The following is a 23,835-nucleotide window of genomic DNA, read 5'->3' as shown; positions in this document are numbered from 1 at the left end:
AATTACGCAAAAGAAAATATTTTTACGCATTTTTTTTACTCCAAAACGCGTGAAATAAATGCAACTTTTCGTGCCAAATTTAACATTCCCCTTCTATTTTAAGCATCCCCTTAAATGGTTGGATGTTTAAATCTTTTTTTAAAAAAAAAAAAACAAACTCCACTCTATTTTCTTCACTTTTTTCTCGGATCAGCGTTAAAGCTCTCCTATTTACCCACAAACAAACGCTCTTCTTTGATAGGTTTCCCAGCAGCTCTTTGAAATCCAACAATTACCGCATTCTTTGTGCAATAATTGTCAATCATCCACATTAAATTGATAAGCTTTAAATGGACAGAATAATGGCTTAAATTGTTTTACAATGGAACAGCTAAGCAGGATGATTTGCTATTGCTGACATGCCCGCGGCTTTACCAGCTCCAAATAATGCCATAGGTTAATGCATAAATAAGCAAATCAAATCCATGCGTTACCCCAATTCAATTCATTTAATTCCTCTTTAATAAAGAAGCGGCCCACCCCCCTGTCCCCGCCATTTACCTCGGATTTGTGCGATGAATGCTATAAATGTAAATCAATCTAGATGAGAAAGAATCCCATTGAAAGCGCGGAGAAATTTCATCTGGGAAAAGGAGACAAATGTAGGAGGGGCCCGCTCATAAAAAGCAGCTGTTTCACAGTAATCTTTTTTCGTGCCCTGTCACTCACCTTGCCTTTTCACTATCTCTGCTTGCTCCAAAAACCTCTCCGCTATTGTATTTACTTGCCATATCTTCTTTCCCATTACATTGCCATAGTCCATATTCGTCCAGGAGAGAAAGAGAGAGAGCACAACTTGCCCATTTTTTCGGACAATCCCCCTTGTAGTTGTTGGAGTGAAAAGAGGAGTGCATGGATGTCAAATTGCCCTCAAAACACCATGAAAGATTGATTTGCAGCACTTTTCAGGGCCCTGACATTACTTGGAGGGGAGCTGAATAGGAAACCTGTGAGCCGGGGATGGAATAAAGATGTCCTCTCTGCTGGAAAAGAAGGAAAACTGCCCATTTAGCCCCAGTCCATCAAGCCCGAAAAATAGGCAAGAGAGGAAAAAACACAGAGGACTGTGACTATAGAGAAGAAAAGGGCCATATATACTCATCTAAACGTCGCCACAATACCGAGGGGGCTCCGAACATCCATGAATATTAAACCGCTTACCTCAACAAGGGCTTGAAAAAAAAAGTGAACCACGTCAAAGCAGCTTTGCATTTTTTGCATGTGAACAATGATGCAAAAAGAGAAAAAAAACACACCAGCACGTCGAGCTTGTTTCCATTCTTGTTATTCCCGCGCTAACTCCTCACAAAAAATTAATATTACCACCGCATGAATACGAAATGCCTGAGAAAAAAATGGACGAGCGACTCCCAGACTCAATGACCCACTTCTGCACAGAAACTTCAAACTGACACATTTCTATTCTTTTCTCTTCATCTTTTATTCGCACTTAATCATCTTGTTGCACATTTTCAGAAAAGTGCAATCATTTTAATTAGTATTCATAGGCTGTTAAGTCTTTTCAACACTTTTACGCACAACAATTTCGAAGCTTTTCTATCAACAAATTGTGATAAAAATGATATTCTAATGAAGCATGCGTGCCCAACTTTGCACAAAATGCTTATTTAATGTGCAGCTTTACGCGCAGATAATTAAAATAAAGTTTTGTCCACTCTTAAACCCCCTCCTCTCTCTCTCTCTCTCCTGCGCGTTTTAATGTGTGCTGGTGCAGCAGGCAGGTCCACACGGCGAGGGGTGTGTCATTAATAAGTAATTAGACAGGGGTCACACTAGCCACTTATATAAAGAGACCCTCACAGCCAGGCAGGGCAGCTTTACGCACACAGTTTGGACCAGAAGGACGGACTGAACAGCAGCTCTGCGTGTCTCCTTGCAGCTGCGCCGCCAATATCATTTCTGGGTTTTCTCTCGCCTTTTTTTTCTTCTTCTTCTTGTGCGTCTTGCAACATGGGCTCCGTGCTACCAGCCGACGCTTTGGCACTCAAGTCTGGATTTAAGTGTCCGAGCCGCTCGCTGTCGGACGTGATCACCTCGGACATCCTGCACAGTTTTCTGTACGGCAGGTGGAGGAACGTGCTGGGAGAACACCTGGCGGAGGAGCGTCAGAGCGGCAGCGGCTCCAGCCCCAAGACCGCCTTCACCGCCGAGGTTCTGGCTCAGTCCTTCGCTGGAGGTAAGCTGAGCTGCTGCTTTACTTTAAAACTATTTTTATTTAAATGTAATCCTGAATTCTAGACTGTGTAATCACAGCTGTGTGCGGGTTTGGAAGTTTTTATTGCAGTTTTCGATGCATAAAGTTCGTGCCAGCTGTGCGTAAAAGTGCTTTAGGATGACATAATTTGCTTAATACAATACATATTTTCCATTAAAGAGACGTTTATATTGGATTCGTGCAATTTTTATAAACTTATTCCAACAATTCTAGCAATTCTTGAGTTGAAATTGTCATTTTCTTCCAATGTGACAACTAAATTTGTTCATTTTCAAGGAAAATCGACGCAGACAATTTGGATAAACTCTAAGAAACTAAAAAAAGCTTCCACTGGCCTACTCTGGAATTTATTCTCCAAAGTTTCTCCCACGAACTCCTCGCCTTTTTTCTGCGTTTTCCCTCATTTTTGCTGCGTTTATTTCGAGCCATTTAACGCGTTAACCCTTTCAGAGCTCTGGGACCTCTCGTTTAGAGGCTTGTTAGGCGTGTAACTGCCGCTGATTGAACGACGCAGGGCATTAAATTCATTTGGTTAACTTTGTGCTTGACCTGGGAAAGTTTCCACTTAAACCTCGAGGAGAGAAAGGTTTCCTTTCTTTGAGATGTCCAGGGTTTTTATCCCGCATTCATCAATCTCCGAGCAGTCTCTTTTCCTCTCTTGGCAGCTATGGGGCTCCGGAGCTTTTCTCTTTCTCTCTCCTTAAAAGATTTGCTGTTCCTCGCATAATGCACCGTGAAGGCTAAATCTAATGCTATTCATTGCATGTCAACCATCTAATCGCCTTTCCATTTTTTGTTGCAGAAATTCCTGAGTCTTTTAAACAAGTCCTCGTTTCATTCAACGCAAATTTATTGCTACAAAGTTCTTAAAAGGATAATGAATTTGGAATTAGCCGTTTCTTTTCCAGTAAACTTTAATGAATATCACATCTGAAGCATGACAAATTGCTGGACCCTGAGCAATAGAGGACCATTTAACCCCTATTCGGCCGAGCTTTTTCGCAGCCTGAAATAAAAAAAAATCTTTGATTTTGACATTAAAGACGCACGTTTTTTTTCTTCTTCTTTTCTTTCCCCCCTTTCTGCTGCGGATGAAAATGCTTTCCGAGGGGGTTTTGCACAACAAAAACTTTCAATTCAGCCAGATAATCGAATTAAACGGAGGATAAGGTGTAGCTTAATATTTCGTGACTAAAATAAGATCCAGTTCATTTGCTGCTTTCAGGACTTTTTCCAGCTTTGGCATTCTCTCACCCTGCTGAACATCTCTGACCACAGAGCCTCTCTCACTCTTTCGCATTGAAACTCTTGAAGGATTTTTACTGCCGTTGTTATTTCTATCATCTTAAATTCCTTGTCATTATTTTAATCTCCATTCTTAATGCTTTTTTTCTTTGTGTTTGCAGAGGTGCAGAAGCTGTCCAGCCTGGTGCTGCCCAGCGAGGTGATCATCGCTCAGAGCTCGATCCCTGGAGAAGGTTTAGGGATCTTCTCAAAGACGTGGATCAAAGCTGGAACCGAGATGGGCCCCTTCACTGGGAGACTGTTGTCCCCTGAACACGTGGACCTGTTCAAGAACAACAACCTGATGTGGGAGGTGAGCAGAAGTCTGTCTGCAGGAAACACCAGAAGATCCTGACTTTCTCTTATTTTCTACCTGTGTGTTGATAATGTTTGCTTTGTTCTGTGCGCTCAGGTGTTCAATGAAGACGGCACGGTGCGTTATTTCATCGATGCCAGTCAGGAGGACCAACGCAGCTGGATGACGTACATCAAATGCGCCCGGAACGAGCAGGAGCAAAACCTGGAGGTGGTGCAGATCGGCAGCAGCATCTTCTACAAAGCTGTGGAGGTGAGAATGCACGTTGAATTTGAAGTTTAAAAGAACAGGCCGAGGGACTGGAGGAAGCATGAAAATATTCTGCAGAGCAGCGCCGCCTGCTGGTTGAGAGAAGACTGCGACGTGCGCGTTTTGTAGTTTGGATGCCTTGAAATAACTGACTTTTGGGCTCTCTCCACTACAGACCATCCCACCAGACCAGGAGCTTCTTGTTTGGTATGGAAACACCCACAACACGTTCCTGGGAATCCCTGGAGTTCCTGGAACAGATGAGGAACACCAGAAGAAAAGCAGAAACGGTGCGTAAAGCTAAACTTCATCGGGCTCGGTCAGAAAGAAAACAGATCTGAGCAACATAAGAAGTTTTTAACACCCCCTTCTCTGTCGTTTCTTCCCCCAGATGACTCCCACTCCTGTGACGGCGCCACCTCCTGCTCTCCTTCCTCCTCCTCCTCCTCCTTCTCCTCCTCCTCCTCTTCTTCATCCACCACCTCCTCCGGTCGGATGCGCTGCGTCATCTGTCACCGGGGCTTCAACTCCCGCAGCAACCTGCGCTCCCACATGCGCATCCACACCCTGGACAAGCCCTTCGTGTGCCGCTTCTGCAACCGCCGCTTCAGCCAGTCGTCCACGCTGCGCAACCACGTCCGCCTGCACACCGGCGAGCGGCCCTACAAGTGCCACGTGTGCCAGAGCGCCTACTCGCAGCTGGCGGGCCTCAGGGCGCACCAGAAGAGCGCGCGGCACAAGCCCGTGGCGTCCGGCGCGGAGGTGCCCTCGCAGGTGTCCCCTCCTCCCCCTCCTCCCCCACAGATGACGGCCATGCCCCACCAGATGCCCCTGGTGCACCACATCCCCACCATGGTGCTATGATGAGGATGAAGATGACTGACTGTGTGGCAGTTGCACTTTAGATCACAGCTGTAGTGGAGGAGCTCCTCATGAAACAAGCTCTCATTCAGAAAAAAGGTTCACGGGAAATACCTTTAACCCTCCTGTTGTCCTCATTTACAGGCACCAAAATTATTGTTTGCATGTCTAAAAAAAATCCAAAAATTCAGAAAAAAAAATCCCCAATTTTTTTGAAAATTTGCAAAACCTTCAAGAAGAAAATTCCAATAATTCCTTAAAAATTTCCCTGAAAAGTTTTATTTTTAAAAATCCCCCAAATTTGCCAAGAAAATAATTGTAAATATTTTCAAAAAATGAGTAAAAATATCCTAAAAATATCTAAAGTGATTACATATATACCAGTAAAACTTCTAATTTTTCCTTAAGAACATTCACAAAAAAAATCAACCAAAATCCAGTGAAATTAGCTGGATTTTGGTTGATTATTATTTTTTTTTTTGTGAATGTTCTTCAGAAACATTTTTAGCATTTCTTTTTTCCACCCAAAAATGTTTAAAGATTTCCCAAAAATGTTGAAAATGTGGACATCAGAAGCTCCACTGTGAAAATATATATATTTTCTCCACTTTTTCAAACTTCAAATCGGGTCAATTTTGACCCGCAGGACAGCATGAGGGTTAAAGTTCCCGCGTTAATGGTGCTGCTTGTATCTTTGACTCTTGTGTGGTCAAAATTACAGCATAAAGATGTTTTAATGTTTGTATTTTGGAAATGTACTTAAAAAAAACAACAACAATTCTATCCAGATTTTTCAGCTCATCTGTTACCGGTGCTTCTCTGTGTAACCATAAGAAGTCAACAAATGTCATATACAGCTACAAATGCAAGACCAGACACATTTTCTATATTATGATCCATCTTTGTTTGGCATCACCAGCTCAGGTGAAAAGTACCTTCAGAGATTTGTACAGTCGGTAGAAAAACGCGTTCATTCATGGTTTTGTTCCACACTGTAGACGGAAATTGTCACTTTAACCTTGTACAGATCGGGTACTTTGGAGAATTGTGACTGTAAAGCTGTATTGTATGCTACTGTACATGTGAATGTAAATACATTTGTGCTTTCTTCTATTCTAAATAAATGATATGCTATGATATGACACTCAGCGTGACATTGTCAGTTACATCCTGCATCCTCCAAAGGAATCACATGAATGAGGAGAGTATAGTTTATTTTAATATAACCTCTGGAGATCTGCCTGCATTAACAGAGATAAGATTTAAAATTAAGAGTTAAATCCAGACCAAACTCTAACCTTTCTGCTTGTAATCAGACTCTTGAAGAATTATGGAAAAGGCACTCATAAAGGCTCAAAGGGCCAGCAGAACAGTTTTCAGAATTAAAAAAAAAAAGCTACAAATCCTCCTAAATATCCTCTGACTAAGCAGTGAATACAACATTTTGAGTAGTGCAACAGATTCAAAACTCTGCTGCCCGAGTCCTCACTAAAACCAAGAAAAGAGATCATATCACTCCAGTTCTAAAGTCCTTACACTGGCTTCCTGTCACTCAGAAGGTAGATTTTAAAGTCCTGCTGCTGGTCTACAAAGCTTTAAATGGTCTAGGACCAAAATACATCAGGGACCTCCTGACTCAGCATGAACCACCCAGACCACTCGGGTCATCTGGATCAGGTCTCGTAGTTCCTAGAGTAAAAACCAAACACGGACAAGCTGCATTCAGCTTCTATGTCTCATATGTATGGAACAAACTCCCAGAAAACTGTAGATCAGCTGAAACTCTCAGCACATTTAAGTTCATTCTGAAGACGTACCTGTTCTCAGCTGCTTTTGATTGAAGTATTTTAAATTATTTTAAATCTTATTTTATGACAGTTACTTTTAACAGTTATTTTAACTCTTATTTTATGACAGCCCTTGTTTTCTGAATTCTGTTTTTAATCTTTTTACTGTTCTGACCTTTTTTTTAAATGATTTCATAAATGTTTTGTTTTGATTTTTCTTTTAATAATTGTCATCCTCTGTTCTTAAGGTCTTTGTAAAGCACTTTGAATCGCCTCGTTGTTGAAATGTGCTATATAAATAAATTTGCCTTGCCTTGCCTTGCCTTGCCCAGTTTTCATAATTTTCAGACAAGATTTGTTTGGGTCCGTGCAAAATAATGATAATAATGTCCCCTTAAAAGTGACTTCCTAATAAGAATAAGAAGGCATTTATACTTAAATGTACTCTGTTACATTCTGCCACTGTTCAGTGCTATTTTGTGCAGTAATTAATACACCAGTTTTCTCTCATTAATTAACCCTTGTGTTAGCCTAGCCGCGCTAGACCCAGGTCTGAAGACACAAGGGTCTAGGAACTCTCGACAGGGAGGGAGGCGGGCTAAAAGGTTGTCTATCAAATCACTCTGCAGCAATTGGGTAGGTATACAACCAATCAGCGCAACGAATAGGCTCCTAGAGCGCCGGAAATCAGAAGATGCGGGAGTCCGGTGAAGCCTTATTTATACAGTCAATGGGTGAAGCTCAAGTATATTACAGACATGTTAACAGAAAGATCATTCAGAGTCGGTGCTAATGGAGCTCAACGACTGTTGTCGTTTTCGTTGTCGACCCTGGCAGAGAATTAAATTCGTTGCCGTGTGTTGTCTAGCACGGCTAGGCTAGTTGTTTCCGGTTGTTTCTGTCAGAATCGTCGGGCCTCTGTCGTCACTTAGTTACGCCCGCCTTCTGACTCTACACTTCATGGTGATTCGTCCGGCCAGTTTTAGGAGCATTCAACCTCGAGGCTTATTGAGGGTAACTCGACCCACCCTAGCAGAGAATTAAATTTGTTGCCGTGGGTTGTCTAGCGCGGCTAGGCTACCCTTGTGTCGTTTTAGGGTCAAGAATTGCTCGTCCGCTATGTTTAACAGGAGAGAAAAAACCCTAAATAACCTTTTTTAACTTGAAATTCGATGACTTTTCCAGTGAACCCAACATTAGAAGAAGTGAAACATTGTCTTTGTTAATATTTTCGTCAACAGAGTATTAGAAAAATGAGACACAAGAGACAAGAAATTCCACAAATAACAGAAACAAGACAAAAAATGACAAAAGTGAGAAACAAAATGACAAAAATAGACAAACACAAGCAAGACTAAAATGACCACATGAAGGTTATCAGTTGATTGTCGTCTGCAGTTATTTTTTCCTCCACACGATGGTGCTAGACCCTCAGAAAAACAGAGTTTGATGTCAGAAAAGCAAAACTCCCCTGAAGAGACACTGAATCATCACTCAGACATCTGAACGATCATCAGTCGGTTTATTTAAGTCACTGGATCAACACATTACAGTGAATGTTAAATACAGTCGAGCCGCTGCTGCACTTATCAGCCATCAGACATTATCCAACTCCCACTGAGGAGTTTTCAGACAAGTCGTCATCGTAACGAGCACAGAGCAACACAGAGCTGAGACGTTAACATGCTGAAAGCAGATCAGTTATGAAGTATGACCAGGTGGAGAAACGTTCTTTCTGTCCACAGGATTTACGGAGGATTTGGACTGGATGTTGCTGCATCACTGTTGACTGTCCACACATTCTGCCCTGCACAGAGAGAAAACAGAACAGCTTATTTACTGGAACTCTGCATGTTATTATTATTATAAAATGGAAGCTTTTCGCTCAATGAGGAGCACCTTTACACTTGTATGTTTCTTGTGATGACTCCTTCCCCGAGGAGCCACAGCAGGAAACTACCCAGCTAGCAGCATTGGACAAGGCTAAAAGAAGGAGGAATATTCCTGTTATCTGTTTGTAGTATCAGTCACACTGCTGCCAAACCTTTACTGCTGGGATAATGCTGCTGTAGCAGGTAACCTGATCTCATCCCTATCAGGTTTAACACTCAAGTTTCCACACCAACCTACGATGCATTTTTATGTTTGAAGTCTTTACTTCATATACAAAAAATATCAATATTGTAAAAAGAATGAGGTTGCCTGACGGAAAAAAACAACCTTTTTTATTCACTTAACCCTCCTGTTGTCCTCATTTACAGGCACCAAAAATATTGTTTCCTTGTCTGAAAAAAAAATCCAAGAATGCAGCAAAGAAATTCCCCAAATTTCAGAAAATTTGCAAAACCTTCAGGAAGAGAATTCCAACAATTCCTCAAAAGTTTCCCTTAAAAGTTTTATTGTAAAAAAAAATAAAAAAATCCCCCAAATTTGGCAAGAAAATTCTTGTAAATATTTTCAAAAAATGAATAAAAATCTTCCCAAAAAAATCCTTAAAAATCCAAAGTGCTTACATATAGGTATATCAGTAAAACTACTAATATTTCCTTTAAGAACATTCACAAAAAAATAACCAAAATCCAGCAAATTTAGCTTGATTTTAGTTGATTTTTTTGTGAATGTTCTTAAGAAACATTTTTAACATTTCTTTTTTCCACCAAAAAAAAAGATTTCCCAAAAATGTTGAAAATGTGGACATCAGAAGTTTCACTGTGAATATATATATATATATATATATATATATATATATATATATATATATATATATATATATATTCACATTTTCAAACTTTTAACAAGGTCAATTTTGACCTGCAGGACGACACGAGGGTTAAACAAAGTGACCAACAATGAAACACGTTTGCTAAAAAATTATCTGGTAAAGACTTTCTATTAATACGTCTCAGAAAGTTTAAAAGCTTACCAGAGAATATCAGTCACAGCATGGTTCCACAATTACTCTTCTTTTTCCTTTACAGGTCAGTCTTGAGGTGCAGCTCCGTTGTACCTGCTCAGCAGCCAGTGTCATGTGTACACTGACACTATAAGCCAATGACACAGCATTTTACAGCCACAGAGGCTCCAGTTCTCTACTGAATGATGCTCATTGTGATGTCACTGACTGAACCCAGAGGTGCTGCACGCATGTTGTAAGAAGTATTTTACTGATGCTGGACTTTTACCTGAATATTCAAATTTAGTGTTTTCTTCTTGGACATCAAAACTATATGAGATATGGCCACTGAGAGCTGTTGTGTTTTCTTCTTTTTCCACTTTCATTACTGCAAAGAACATTATATATGCAACATATGTGGGGACATTTATTCATTTCGTGGTGACTTACATTCTCCATAACTATAACTACTACTTGTCCCTGGGTCAATATATAATTGTGGGTCTTTTTGTAACACAGTTGACATTTTTTTTCTGTTTTCAGGCCTAAAATCAACATGGCCGCCTATAGCCAATACCACATGACATTTTTAAAGAAAGATTCTTAGAAATATTATATATACAACTGAGTAAAATTGAAATTTAAAGTTATTTATACAGATATTGTAGTAAACCTGTTGACATGGGATGAATCCACATTTGACTCACACACTACTTTATATTAAATAAGTCAGAAAGCCTTGGAGTCTTTCAGTCTTTTCTTCAGGAGGAAATGACATCATGTGGAGCAGGTCATGTGATCTGGAATTAACACACTTCCTTGAGAGGTGTTTTTGTATTAGGGAACTTAGTTGAAAGTGTTTCCCTGACACAGATACAATTTGTTATTTTTCATATCAAATTTGATATATTGCAAAAAAAGAAATATCTGTCATGAATATCTCAACTTAATGAAAAGAATACAATTAAAACTCATTTTATTATTGTTTAGCTAATTAGAAGGTGGTTGTAATTAAATTTGGACGGTTATTTAGTTGACATTTTAGTGATATCCAGTCATTTTTATCAATAAGTGATTGTTTTGATAACAATTAAATATGGTTTGCAAAGACATAATCATAATGAACATAAAAATCATTTTTTTTATTTTTAATAAAAATGTATGCAAGCTATATCCCATGGATTTCAAAAGTCCCTCAATTATATATTGACCCTCCTAGTAAAATTAACCTGCACCCTCAATTTAACTTAAATCTAAAGTTAGCCTAAAGTCTATGTATTAAAATTAAAGGATTTCCATTATGAGGCCCTCAATAGGGAAGCAGGTCCATGCGATAATGCATACACCTCCATATGTCTGTCACAAAAACTGGTTAAAAGAGATTGTATACGTGTATTCCTGTAAAACAAATGAATGAACAAAAAACAACAACACAGATAATTATTATATACTGTCGGAAATTACACCTTACCTTAAACCAGCTCCTTTGATTTGCCAGAACAGAGACTAGCAAGGCCATTATTTTTAAAAATAAAAATAAAAACAGGGCTGAAATTAAAAATAACTATATCTAGTGTTCTCGAGGCTAATTGTAGGGAGGACGTGTAGTGTTTGATTTACAATATATGTAAAAGAAAGGGCTAAGTAAAGACAAAACTAACTTTAATCTTGCAATGTTTTGTGCTAATCATAAAAATCAGCAGCCATGTTTAAGTCCTGAATCGATTGAGTGGGCCTTGCTGTGATCATTCTGTCATCTGTTGGTCGAGTCTCGCCTGCTGGGGGATTGTTGTCATATTTCTGTGGCTAGCCGTAGCGCTAGCTAGCAGTTTGATTTTTCTCTCCAACATACTTTGATCCAGCAGGTGGGTCACAGTTTGTTATCAACTTTGTACGAAGCCAAGCTAATTAACTCGTGCAACGAAGGATGTGATTTATGAGAATAACAGCCCGCTGTCAGGTTCAAACGTCGTCAGGTGTAGTTAAAAGTTGAAAACAAATGTCAGCTAACAGCTAGCTGGATGGTAACAAGTTAGCTAGCTTACCGCTAGCTTGATAGATATCTGTGTGTAGCGTAGCTGTAGACTGAGTCCGTCATTGATTTTCATTGACAATCATACAAACGTGCACTAGTTATCAGGTATTTGACTAGTTAACGTGTCTGTTTTTTTGCGTAGAGACCAAACCTGTGTGATTTCAGTGCAAACAGCAACTTGTTATGAATTTTACGCACAGCGAAAAAAATGTCCATGTTAGGTCATCTTCACACGACGGAGCGGTTCAGCAAAGAACAGCTGAGTGAATTCACTCACGAGTTAGAGACGAAGACGAATGTATTTTATAGACTTCAATGTGCACGAAATTCTTCATTTTTTCCATACTTTTTATTCTGTAAGTCACGAGTTGCCACGCTAACATGGCTGTGTTCCAGCAGGGACTCTGAGGAGGACTCAAATGTGTCATTTGCTTGTCATACTGCCTTCTTCTTTTACAGCTACAAAACTAATCTACGTTTAAACTAACAGGAGTTGCAGATTGACTGGCATGCTAAACATAGTGAAGGTGTCTTTAATGGACTGTTCTGACAGCACATTGTAACAGCTGTTAACCTGGAGTTAGTCCCATTAGAGAGGGAGCCTCAAGTTATTTATGGGTGCACAGGGTTAAACCACGTTGCATACTGACAGGATTTTAGGATCATTTGCTCGACTGTAGTAAATTGCCGTGTGTTTCAGATGTGTTATTTGACATCTATGACAGTAAACGGGGGTTGGAAGAAATCTGATGCCACAGTGTCAGGGTCTGTTTAGAGCATTTTCAGACTCCGTATGACTTGAGCCACGTCACAAGTGACTCAAGTCAGAATAAGTTTTAGGGTCATACGTGTGCACATGCTGTGTGTTTTGATGCCTTACCGAATGCCAGCTCGTTGGTTACAGTTTGGCATGTGTGTGTAAGTGTGGCTTGAACTTCAAGGATTATATTTTATTATCTAATGGATACTCAAATGCTGATAAATATACTGGAGTTGTAAAATGGATTTGGGGGAAATCTTGAAATTTAAGGTTGATTAGGTGATGCACCCAGGGTTTTAACATTTCATATCATTTGCTTAAATGATAGATGGATGGATGGATGGATGGATGGATAGATACTTTATTAATCCCGAGTGAAATTCAAGCATTCAGGAGCGTACATGCAACAACAAAAAGACAAAACAGGCAGGTTAGTAGTTAATGAAACTATTAACAGAAGTTTTTTTTTTTTCCACAGTGTAAGATTCCTTAATTGATAAGATGTGGAATTTCTTTTTCCTTAACTAATTGTTTTCTGTTAGTAGAGACAATGCGCGAAACAAGTATTGTACTAGGTGTCCTCAAAAGCTAAAAAGCGAGCTAAAATCCTCATTTTCATGTGTATTCCCTGGGTGAAGGCCACCGGTGATGCGCTATTTAAAGAGATAAGAGATAACATTCAGTTGTAGATCCAAATCGTACACTCTGGGGGAAAAACGGACACAAAAGAAAGCAACAGAAACACACCCAGCATTAGCAATCAGAGCACTACTAAACCCAGACACTTTATCAGCACTAAACCACCAGATCCTCAGACCTGAAGTATCCGTCAGGCATGTTTTCAAATTGTATGTAAGATGTTTAAATGTCGGATCAGATCAGAAAAACCTTCATTGCCAAGTGAGTACACACAAGGAATTTGACTTGGTGTATCGAGAGCAGTGCCTAGCAACAACAACAGACAGTAAAAGAATAAATAAACAAATCTAAATCTGAGAATTATAGATAAGAAATGTAACAAGTATAAGAAGCATAAGTACAAGAAGTACTGTGTAAACAAAGTACTACTGTGTTAAAAAAAGACGCACATTTGCTTAAACCAGCATAGTAAATTAGAATATTATTTAAATTACAATATTACACATAAATGTCCTGTACTATGTCATACTCAGGAGTAGAGATTTTTGTACCCTGATGGCCTGATTGAAAAGCACAAATGCTTTAAATTGATATTTAACATAACAGTCCCCTCTGGTGGAGGCTCTTGCTATTTTTGAGTCATCACTCCATGGTGTATTAAACTGTCAATATGTGCTTTGGAGGTTGTTTTGGACGTTTCCTCCCAAAACAACCTGATAAAGGGAGAACATACGGGCATGGTCCACCATCCATGACACTGTTTTTGAAAGCTTTTCTTTGCACCTTTTTCCCAGCACTCTGCTTGATGTGTGTGTGTGTGTCTCTCTCTCAGGATGTTAGGATGGAGTGGGGCCCAGCTCTGCCGGACAGCCTGGTGTTGGAGATCTTCCTGCGTCTGCCCCACTATGCTGTGCTGAGAGCCGGTCTGACCTGCAGACAGTGGCTTGCTGTCTCCAGAGATGAGTTCTTGTGGCGGGAGCTGTTCTACAGCTACTACCGCATCCCACGCTGTGTGCCCCGACACCCAGGTTTGCATTTTACAGTGAAATTCAGAGCCAGTGTTTACGGTTAGTTATCACGTAAGCCCTCCATGCGCATAAACTCCAAATCTACCTGTGTGTGCAGCGGCTGTGTCGTGGTATCGGGAGTTCAAGCGTCTGTTCGACTGCATCCCCTGTGTGGAGGTTCAGACGCTGAAGGAGCACAGCGACCAGGTCCTCCACCTGGCTTTCTCTCACAGGGGCCACCGGTTCTCATCCTGCTCCAAAGACTGCACCGTTAAGGTAAACATTAATCAATTACTGAGGGCACTTTCATCATGTATCTGTATTTCTGACTTCCTGCCAGCGTGACGAGGACTGTGTTCAGCATTTGAGTTCTTACATAACAGGACAGCTTCACTTGCTGTCCCTCGTTCCCAGTAATAAACCCGTGGTGACTGTGATTTCCAAGCTCTTGCACAAAACTTCTGTGGAGTTAAAGTTTTTATTCTGACAGGCCTTTTGTTGACTTGTACCTGCTTTATTTTATTTATTGTTTTGATGTACTTCATTTTAGCTGCTGCTCCCCAGTTTTAACAGTTTAATACCTTTAAAAGCAGATAACATTTTAATCCCAGTCAATAATTTTTCAAAAACTAGCTGCAAAAATAGGAAAGTAACCGTAACATTTTTTGTCGTCTTAAAGGTAAAGTTTTAGAGCATTTTTATAAAGTTCTTTTTAGAGTCTGATGATTATTTTTGTGAGTTAAACAGATAATTTTTCCAAAATGTCCTTGATTTCCCTCCTGTAGCTGTCGCCTTCCTTATCACCCGCTCACTCATTTCCAATCTTATCCTCCTGCTTCTTTCTGTGTGCAGCTGTGGGACACTGAGCGTCCAGATGGTAATATCTCACTGGTGCACAGCTCCAGCATGCGGCAGTTTAACTGGGGCTACACCCAGTTCTCCCAGTTCAACGCTGACGACAGCCTGCTGCTTGTGTCTGGCGTCTACCTGGGCCCACACCACTCGTCTTCTGGAGAAATTGCTGTCATTAGTCTGGGTAGGAATAAAAAAACTATGTGTCATTGTTTCCTGTTGTTGTCTCTTGAAGCTCAGTTATTCTTAGGTTTCCCCTTAACTCATGGAGGAGTCTTCTGTCCCACACTGCTAATGTTCCAAGTAAATTTATCATGATTTTAGTTTGATTTGAGGTTAGACTGTTGTGCACAAAGACTGATGAAAGAATGGAGTGTACAGTGGTCCTTCACCATATCGTGTTTCACTTTTTGCGGTCTCATTGTATCACAGAACCGTGCACTTAAACTTACTACACTGTATTTATTCTCTGGAAACACTGAGACACAGTCAAACATGGTTCACAAGAGTCTGGTGAAATGTTTCAGCTAAGAGTTTCTGTGAGTATTTTTTCATCAGAGTGTGTATTCTTATGAGTCTCAATTTCTCCATTTGATGCTCAACTACAGAAAACTACACGCTGCTGTCACGGGTTAGAAACAAGCCGTATGATGTGTTTGGCTGCTGGCTGAATGAGACACACCTGATCTCTGGGAACCTGCACTGGATCGGCAACATGACGTCCTGCTCTGTGCTGTGGCTCAATAAAGCCTTCCAGGTGAGACCCGGTTAGACGAACGAAACACATTTTAAATACACATCAATCTTCTATCTCATGTATTTCCTTTTCTCTGACAGGATATCGAATCAGAGAACGTCAATGTCGTCAAGCGCCTTTTCAAGATCCAAAACATCAACGCCAGCACTATTCGAACGGTGATGGTGGCCCACTGCCGTCGTCACGACAACCCGGACCTCCTGCTGGACTACGAGGCTCAGCATCAGGCTCGAAGGCAGAAAGGGCTCCAGCAGCAGCACCACCAGCCTCTCCTGTTTGACCTGGGGACCTCCGGGAGCGAAGAGGAAGACGAGGAAGAGGAAGAGGAAGACGAGCGTCAGAGGGAAGCGAAGGGCCGCAGCATAACATCCGCCCGCATCCCTCAACCCACCATCTCAGGCCTGGAGCATGTTTTACATGTAAGCTGGGTGTAAAACTCAAATATTTTGTTCGTTTTTTTGAGCTATTCCTTTTGTTCATTCTACTTTTGTGTGCTTTTTCCACTCAGAGTTGTAAAAATGTGGGTCAGACAGAGCTGGAGATCGAGACCCAGGTGGCTCAGATGATGGGCCGAGTCCACACGAAGGCCCCCAACCCCAGCTTCAACGAGCCCTCTGAGACCAGCGAAGGAGAGGACAAAACTTATTTACTCTTCACCACCGGCAGCCTTACGTACTCTCCTCACCAGATAGGTAAGACTTTTAACAGTGCTGCAGTGAAACCAGAGCTTGCAGATATGACCTTAAAATACAGCAAAATATGTCCTTAAAATGTTTTATCAGAGAGACAGCAAAGAATCCAATAAGGTCAGTGTCTCGTGGTATTTTCTCCTTTTTTCTAGGCATTAAGCTAATCAAACCCGACCAGATGACCACGTCTGGTCCTGTACTTGGGGAAGAGCGGAGTTCAGAGGAGTTTTTTGATTCCCTCGACCATGTTATCGATATCCACGGCCATATCATCGGTATGGGCCTTTCACCAGACCACAGGTAAAGAAATCACATTGCATTAATACATCATAAATCCACTTGTGTACAGCAGTGCCCATATGCTTCTGTGTTTTGTTTGATGTTATTCAGACAGTACACAACACTATTTCAGACTTTAGTGTTTATCCAGCAGCTTTGTGAAGCTGAACCCAAAAAGTCTTGTAAGGGGGCCTTTACACTGCTAAAATAAACCAGACACAGTGCTGCCTCATCTATCACAGGGGTTACGTTCCAGACGGATGAAAATCTGCAATTTTTTGTTTTATTATTTATGTATATTTTAAGGCTTTATAAACCCTCCCCACACACCGTATTACACCACAGAGCAACACTATAATAAGACGTCTGTGTAAAGTGGACAAAGTGAGATGCTGGATGCTGCTATACACTGGAGACGGAAGAGACTGATGCTGCGGTCGCTGAGCCAATCACAGCGCAGCGCTGTACGCTAGCAATGTTATTTCCATTAAATATTATTTAAATTTGTTTTCATTCTTATTTTTATATATTTCTTATATTAATTTCTATTTTTTAGGCTAGAAAATGCTTATTTTACCGCAAAATAACTAAAATAATGAAGTGACTGATCGCAGTCAGTCACTGTGACTGAACTGTTGTGCTGCAATGCACCATGGGAGTTCAGGGTGTTGGGAGTTTAAATGTCGTTATTGTGGTTTGTGTTAGTGTTTTATTGTGGTTTTGTGGTTATGTTGTCAGGACCGTGAGTGTGAAGCATAGTCTGTTTCATGACTTCCTGTCATATTTTCTCTGTGTGTGTCAAAATAAAAGCATCTGCCAGTTGCAGAGTGCATAAAAGGCAGAAATCCTTTCTCCAGCGTCGTTCTTCATGCAACTCGCCATGATAATAAATGTATAAAAATACCTATACACCGCAAAATTTCGCGATATGGCAAAAAATCTGCGATACCAAATGCAGTTTAAAAATCTATGATAAAGTGAACCATGTGATGGTGAGTGACCTTTGTATCTGTATCTGTGTGCGGATGTAAGATCACGCATCAGCTCTGCAGATTACCTATGACAGTATGATCCAAACGTCCCTCCTGTGCTGTCGTTGTTCAGATACCTGTATGTGAATAGTCGAGCCTGGCCAGCCGGATGTGTGATCTCCGACCCCATGGCTCCGCCTCCCATCGCCGAGGAGATAGACCTGCACGTAATTGACCTGAAGAGCTTGAGGGAGGAGAGAAGAAGTCTACGTGCTCACCGAGCCTTCACGCCTAACGATGAGTGCTTCTTTATCTTCCTCGACGTCAGCAGAGACTTTGTGGCCAGGTGTGTACTTCTTACAAAATACTTGACCTCTTTAGTGGCAGCTTTCACATATTTTCTACGCGTGATGCACTTTTTTAGCAGCAGTGTTTATGTGTGAATGGACACATGAATCAAAAACGATACGAGCTTGTATGACCAAAGATGGCGCTTTAAGACACAGAGATGTAATTTAGGGGTTTTCTAGTTTAATGCTCATGAGCTCCTCAGTCATAAGTGTGACAAAAACGAAAAACAAGGAGATAGAAACTACACAGTCTTTTCAGACAGCGAGAAATGATTCAGCATCAGGAGATGGAAAACAGAACTAAACACATTTCTGAAGATTTTCCACTCTTTCTGTGTAAAATTGATCCAACTGCAAAAGTATCTTGTTTATTATCCACCCACCACAGATGTAAGAATATTTGTCCTGTGGGGGGGTATTGATCACACAGAATGATACCTTTGTGTGAAAGCTGGGGGATTTTCAGCTGGTTATTAGGTGTGAAAACAGGGAAATGTCCAAATGAGTCACAACAGCTGACGGTTGGGGTCTTGAGAAGTACCTAATACAGATTCATGATGCAGTGGAAAAGAACCTATAAGATTAGTAAGAACTCAAGTATGTTTGAATGTAAGACTGCCAACATAATAGAAAGTGCTGCTGTACCGTTCATCTGCAGTATATTGAACCAAAACAGGAGGCTAATCAGTCATAGATGAAGCAAATACGGTCTCATTGCACAGTCAAAGAGCTACCAGTCTGTTCTTGTGGTTGCATGGAGGAAAATGGGGGATGTAAAGACAAATTTATTGCAGCCACTGTTTGGGTCCTGGCATCTCAAGCAGAAATAACTAAATGTTTGGAGTCACTGTACAGACTACCAGTGATCTATGGAGGGAGAGCTGCATATTATTATAGATCACAGTGTTTGGACTCATCAGTGTCTGTAGATTAGGGTCTGTTCTACAGACAACTGCTGTTGTTTTTACATATATGTATTATTATTTACTGCATGTTGCATCTGACGTTTGTAGTTCATACCAAGTAATCATGAAGCATAAAGATTCAAATTTAAATTCAGCCCTTATGTGCAGCTTTGGGTTCGCATTCTTAAGCTTTCATGGTGGTGTGAGATTTTTTAAAGAACGTTTAAATGCTAAAAAAAAAGTCTTGTTCCACCTGTGCAAATGTGGGTCAATCCGTCTCAAATCGTCACATTTTTACAATAATTTCTGCACGACCATCTCTGATTTGCTTGAAAATTTCTTGCATAATTTATGACTTTTTATAAAGAAACGTTGCTAAAGTTTACCTTGCTGTATCAAATGCTTTACCGAAACTGAAAGCTGTTCCTGTAATCGAAAAAGTACAAAGATATATTTGTAAAGACATGGTAGTATTACGTTTTCAATGACTTCTATAACTCTTAATTTTTATGATGGACTCCTTGAAACTGCACCGATTTTTTTTCTTTTTCGTTACAAGAAAAACTGTGATGAATTCTTTCATAGATTTATTACATTCAGTAATTTTAATTATCAATTTTGGTGAGGCAGAGAGCTGTTTTTATTATATTTTATTCATGGCCTCTTAACTTCTTTTGAGTGATTACAGTTGACTACAGCTGCTGAATTTTGAATTGTGAAAAATCCTTTTGACACATAGAATGACCCATGTTTGCTGTTTAGCTTTGATTTATTTGATAGAAAGGAATTTTCTCAGGGATTGGGGCTGTTAGTCAGCCAAAAAGAAATTTCAAGACATCAGTTTTAGCTCTAGAAATGTCACCTTTTTTAAAATAATTCCAAATAAATTCCCAAATAATTGAGTCAGACTAATCAACAGTGACGGTAATAAAGCCAGTCCTTTGACAATAGGGTTAGAGTAACTTCCTTCACTGACATTTTTCCCACTGCTCTCCTGTCTGTAGTGGAGCAGAGGACAAACATGGCTACATCTGGGATCGCCACTACAACATCTGTCTGGCTCGTCTGGCTCACGACGACGTGGTGAACTCGGTGGCGTTCAGCCCCGCCGACCAGGAGCTGCTGCTGTCCGCCAGCGACGACTCCACCATAAAGGTGTGGCGTTCACCACGGATGGTCCGCCTGGCGCAGGCCCCCATCCGGCCACCGAGGCCCCGCAGCCTCCTGCCGTCCTGGCTGAGCCGCAACAAGAACTCCTCGTCCTCTGCAGGCAGCGTCAACGGAAAACCATGAGTCAAGGTTGGAAAACACTTAGAGCGGCAGGGAGGGAGGGAGCGGGGCGAGGAAAGTTTAATCTTTTTCCTCTGTGGTGGGTTGAACATATATACACTCCATGTATATGTACAGCGTGGTGACAGCCAGTCTGACTCACGGTGTTGTGGCCTAAAGCAGTGATGGGGTGTCTTCAGCCGGCATGAGACTCAGGTTCAGACAGAAGAGGGCGCTGCTGCACCAACGAAGAAGAAGAGGAGAAATCACGCAGACTCTGTTGCTGCTGACAGGAAAGATCTGTAAGGTTACCACGGATAGAGCTAGTGTAGAGCCGGCACCTACATGCACAAGACAGATGTCCGAAACTGTTCCCCAAGAGATGGCTGTTGTTTGTTTTTTTTATCCGTGATGTTGCGTCTGAGCGGGTCGGACGCAGGACTCCTAGAGCTGTAAATGTGTGTAAATGTACTGCAGAGGTTTGTGGTCGCACTTGTTACGTGTTCATCAGGGGCAAAGTGCAGTAACTGAGAATCCTTTCAAAAATGTTCTTTCTTATTAATGGATATATCCAATTGATGTCTTGAGTATAAACCTTTAAATAAACCCTGATTTCAAAGAATTATAAAACAGTTTAAAAGCAAAAGGGGCAAAAAAAAGAAGAGCTTGAGCTGCATTTAAAGTGGTCTGCTATTTTTAATGAGATCTCCTCCTGTTTGTTTTTTTGTGCCCCTTACATTCAGAATTATCGAGCAGTTTAATAGAGAGGATTTGTTGAGGCGCAGTTAGCATGACTGTGAACAAAAACTGTTGTTTGTGTGGCTATTTGTTAATGGACCTATATAATGTAAAAATGTATTTAAACCCTTTTCCTTCATAAGTAGCACAAAGGTGCACCTTTAAATTCTGTCCATGTGAGGAAAAATCTCCAAAATGGAGGTGAATTAAAGTTTTTTAAATAAAAAAAACATGTTTCTTTCCCTATAAACATGATAGAAGGTTTACGTCCCTAAAATCCCAACATATAGAGCAATCTACAACCTACAGCCGTCTTTTAGTTCCCTGCTGTCTACTGGTCATGTGAAGTTCAGATTTTACGTCACACCTTGCTGTCCTTCACAGTTGTTTTGGGATGTATTTTTTCTATTAAACAACGCGCACATTGGACACTCTGTTGAAAAAGCAATGTTACATTACTTATTTATAGACTTAAAATCCCCAGGATGGTGCTGAAGATTATTTTAATATGGCATAAATTTGATTATTTAGCTCACAGACATTGTTTTAAATTATTGATGTGTTGTAATATTAACATATTTAGTGAATTGGCAGTTTGAATTTCTGTCGAAAGAACACTTTATACACCAAGTAGTCGAATTTTAGAAATATTTCAAGTCGCACAAATGTCACCCAACGCTTTAATTTAGGTTTAATAAATAATTCTGCAATTTTATTCATTTAAAAGAACAACACACATCAGATTTAAACTGACTTTCAAACGGTGCTGAGATGTTTGCACACACATTCACATCAGACTTTCTGTTTAAAAACTAAAACAAAAAGTAGCACATCCAGCCTTGACTTTGTTTTCAGTTGCAGTTTAACCATCAGAAGGTTCAGGTACTTTACCTGCTGGAATATTTACATTTCCATGCAAATTCCCTCCTGAGGGAGGCGGTGACCAATAATAATTTATTTCTTATTTCTTATTGTGTGTCGTCTCATCACTGGTTTCTCAACCTCTGTGCGTTCGTGACTTCATCAACAGATCTTTCACCAACTGAACTGTATTTTCCACGTTTTGAAATGTGTGTAATAAGTCACGAACTTTCTCCTCTGTTCCCTTTGACAACAGTTGCAATGTGTTTTTGTTTTTTTCAATTAAGCTCAGTCTTTATGATCATGTTTCCTCTTCCTATTCTCTGCTGTTATTTTCATTCTCCCCTTAAGTAATAAAAAGCATGCCCCTACAAGACCTGAAGTCTGAAAAAGTGTTCCATTAAATTCTTCTGTACTTGAAAACTTTTGTTCTCGTTGCCGTGTTGTGTCCCAGCTCTGCCAGAGGAAAGAAAAGCAACATAAAAGCGCAGGTACTTTTCTGTATTTTTTGCAGTTATTTGCTGGTTAAATATAATTAACAAAGGATGTGAAGCTGAAAGAAAAGTAGGGCGTGTGAATGTCGTTCCAACATGTGAAGTAAACCACTGAAAATAATGTTTGGGTGTGTGTGAGGTGGAGGTCAACATGCCTCATTACACAAGTTATTAAATCTTTGAGGTGGGTGTTTCCACTAATGGGTGCAGCAAGCAACCATAGAATGTGCAAAAACAAGGAGAGGCACAGCGATTAGGTGCAGTTTTAATCCAAGTAAGTGTGGTGACTGTTGGAGTTTTCTGGAGCAGGAGATTATTGTGCAATCCGGAACCATTTAGGTGGGTGGAGAACCAATTAGTTCTAAAGCACAGGAACCATTTGTTAATAGAAGCCCAGCTCCAGAAGGCTGTACTATGAAGCAAGATCAGTGGGTTGGTGAGGTGTGTTTAGAGTTTTCAGCACCATGAAGGTGGCTCTCTTTTACCTGGCTAGATCACCATGGTAACTGATGCTGCAGAGCTGACCTGGTCCAGAGTTTAGATTGAAACAGACTCTAAGAAGCGTCTCCCTTTAATCCAATCATTTCCTGGTGATTCTTAATGACTCAGCTGAAGGAAAATGTTTCATCTGTAAACCCGCTGAGCTGTACGTTACTGAAACCGCAGAATGAAGCCGTGCAGTTACAGTATCGCACGCTGTATGCATCCCGTTGCCATGGAGACCCCACGTGTATTCAGCTGGAGATGCAGAAATCGCATAAACCTTTTTTTTTTGGTTTGTTTTTTTACGTTTGGTCTGTTTACACTGCTGGCAACCCAGAAAACTAAACATTTGACTGGTATTTATTACAGAAAATAATCAATCAGTAGCATTAATTTCCTTTTGATTTGACGAAAGATCCAAGCGACAGACAGACGGGGTGCAAAATTGTGCAATGAGAGGAAGAAACCAATAAAATTAGGAGTAAAGAAATAAAAAAAAAATTGTTTTTGGGGTTTTTTGATGTTTAATGACTGATATTCGCCAGTAATTTACTATGATTATGATTGTGATAATGATGACTATTATTAATGTTTATTTATATATAGATAGATACAAATGGAATTCATCCACATTTACTACAATATTATATATAGCACAAGTGTATCTGACCGAGTCCCTACAGTAAAATACATATATGAATTTATACAGTTTCTACCAGTTTTCTGTGTGTGTTGTATACTGACACACACACTTATCTTGCTATTTACCTACATTTACTACCTGGCTGATGTACATACTGAGTGCCCATAATAATATGGAGAGTACAAACAAATATACTTGAGTAGTTTAAATATTAAGGTTAACACCCTTACATGATTATTTTAAGACCCTTCAATATTTATTTTAGAAATTTACCTGACTAATTTCTACGTTAAGACCCTATAATGATATATGTGTTATTCAAATTTATTGGTCAGGTTTGCAGGTATTGTTCAGAAACTAAAGTAGGGCTGCAGCTAGCGGTTGTTCATTATCTATTCTTAACAAATTAGGAAAAAATAAGAAAAAGTCCATCATAGT

The 23,835-nt window shown here is 40.2% G+C and overlaps 2 protein-coding genes and 1 long non-coding RNA gene across 3 annotated transcripts; 2 read left to right on the top strand and 1 right to left on the bottom strand.

Moving 5' to 3' along the window:
- Positions 1 to 1,852: 1,852 nt before the first annotated feature.
- prdm12b (PR domain containing 12b) lies at positions 1,853 to 6,127 on the top strand. The gene is made up of 5 exons (XM_022197949.2): positions 1,853 to 2,236; positions 3,682 to 3,872; positions 3,972 to 4,127; positions 4,300 to 4,414; positions 4,516 to 6,127. Exons 1-5 carry the CDS (start codon positions 2,011 to 2,013, stop codon positions 4,986 to 4,988), a joined length of 1,161 nt encoding a protein of 386 aa, XP_022053641.2. The 5' UTR covers positions 1,853 to 2,010; the 3' UTR covers positions 4,989 to 6,127.
- A 2,148-nt stretch (positions 6,128 to 8,275) lies between these two features.
- Positions 8,276 to 9,877, bottom strand: LOC110953787 (uncharacterized). Its single transcript, XR_002595887.2, has 3 exons — positions 9,696 to 9,877; positions 8,672 to 8,755; positions 8,276 to 8,579 (listed from the first exon to the last, which is right to left on the bottom strand). It is a non-coding gene; the product is annotated as an uncharacterized LOC110953787 (long non-coding RNA).
- Positions 9,878 to 11,423: 1,546 nt separating this feature from the next.
- Positions 11,424 to 22,200, top strand: fbxw5 (F-box and WD repeat domain containing 5). Its single transcript, XM_022197983.2, has 10 exons — positions 11,424 to 11,530; positions 13,932 to 14,127; positions 14,225 to 14,382; positions 14,959 to 15,142; positions 15,567 to 15,715; positions 15,796 to 16,134; positions 16,224 to 16,407; positions 16,557 to 16,704; positions 17,788 to 18,000; positions 19,914 to 22,200. Exons 2-10 carry the CDS (start codon positions 13,941 to 13,943, stop codon positions 20,200 to 20,202), a joined length of 1,851 nt encoding a protein of 616 aa, XP_022053675.1. The 5' UTR covers positions 11,424 to 11,530; positions 13,932 to 13,940; the 3' UTR covers positions 20,203 to 22,200.
- Positions 22,201 to 23,835: the final 1,635 nt, after the last annotated feature.

Source organism: Acanthochromis polyacanthus, chromosome 18, assembly GCF_021347895.1.
Source record: "Acanthochromis polyacanthus isolate Apoly-LR-REF ecotype Palm Island chromosome 18, KAUST_Apoly_ChrSc, whole genome shotgun sequence".
Taxonomy (NCBI): Eukaryota; Metazoa; Chordata; class Actinopteri; family Pomacentridae; genus Acanthochromis; species Acanthochromis polyacanthus.
The sequence above is the reverse complement of the archived record's forward strand: the minus strand, read 5'-3'. Positions and strand labels throughout refer to the sequence as shown.

What these genes read in the sequence shown, in the direction of transcription:
- fbxw5 (XM_022197983.2), top strand. Translation starts at nt 13,941, where the DNA reads ATGGAGTGGGGCCCAGCTCTGCCGGACAGCCTGGTGTTGGAGATCTTC. An exon ending in CTGTGTGCCCCGACACCCAG is followed by an intron (nt 14,128 to 14,224) that starts GTTTGCATTTTA and finishes CTGTGTGTGCAG; the next exon opens with CGGCTGTGTCGTGGTATCGG. An exon ending in CCAAAGACTGCACCGTTAAG is followed by an intron (nt 14,383 to 14,958) that starts GTAAACATTAAT and finishes TTCTGTGTGCAG; the next exon opens with CTGTGGGACACTGAGCGTCC.
- prdm12b (XM_022197949.2), top strand. Translation starts at nt 2,011, where the DNA reads ATGGGCTCCGTGCTACCAGCCGACGCTTTGGCACTCAAGTCTGGATTT. An exon ending in TCTTCTACAAAGCTGTGGAG is followed by an intron (nt 4,128 to 4,299) that starts GTGAGAATGCAC and finishes TCTCCACTACAG; the next exon opens with ACCATCCCACCAGACCAGGA. An exon ending in CCAGAAGAAAAGCAGAAACG is followed by an intron (nt 4,415 to 4,515) that starts GTGCGTAAAGCT and finishes TTCTTCCCCCAG; the next exon opens with ATGACTCCCACTCCTGTGAC.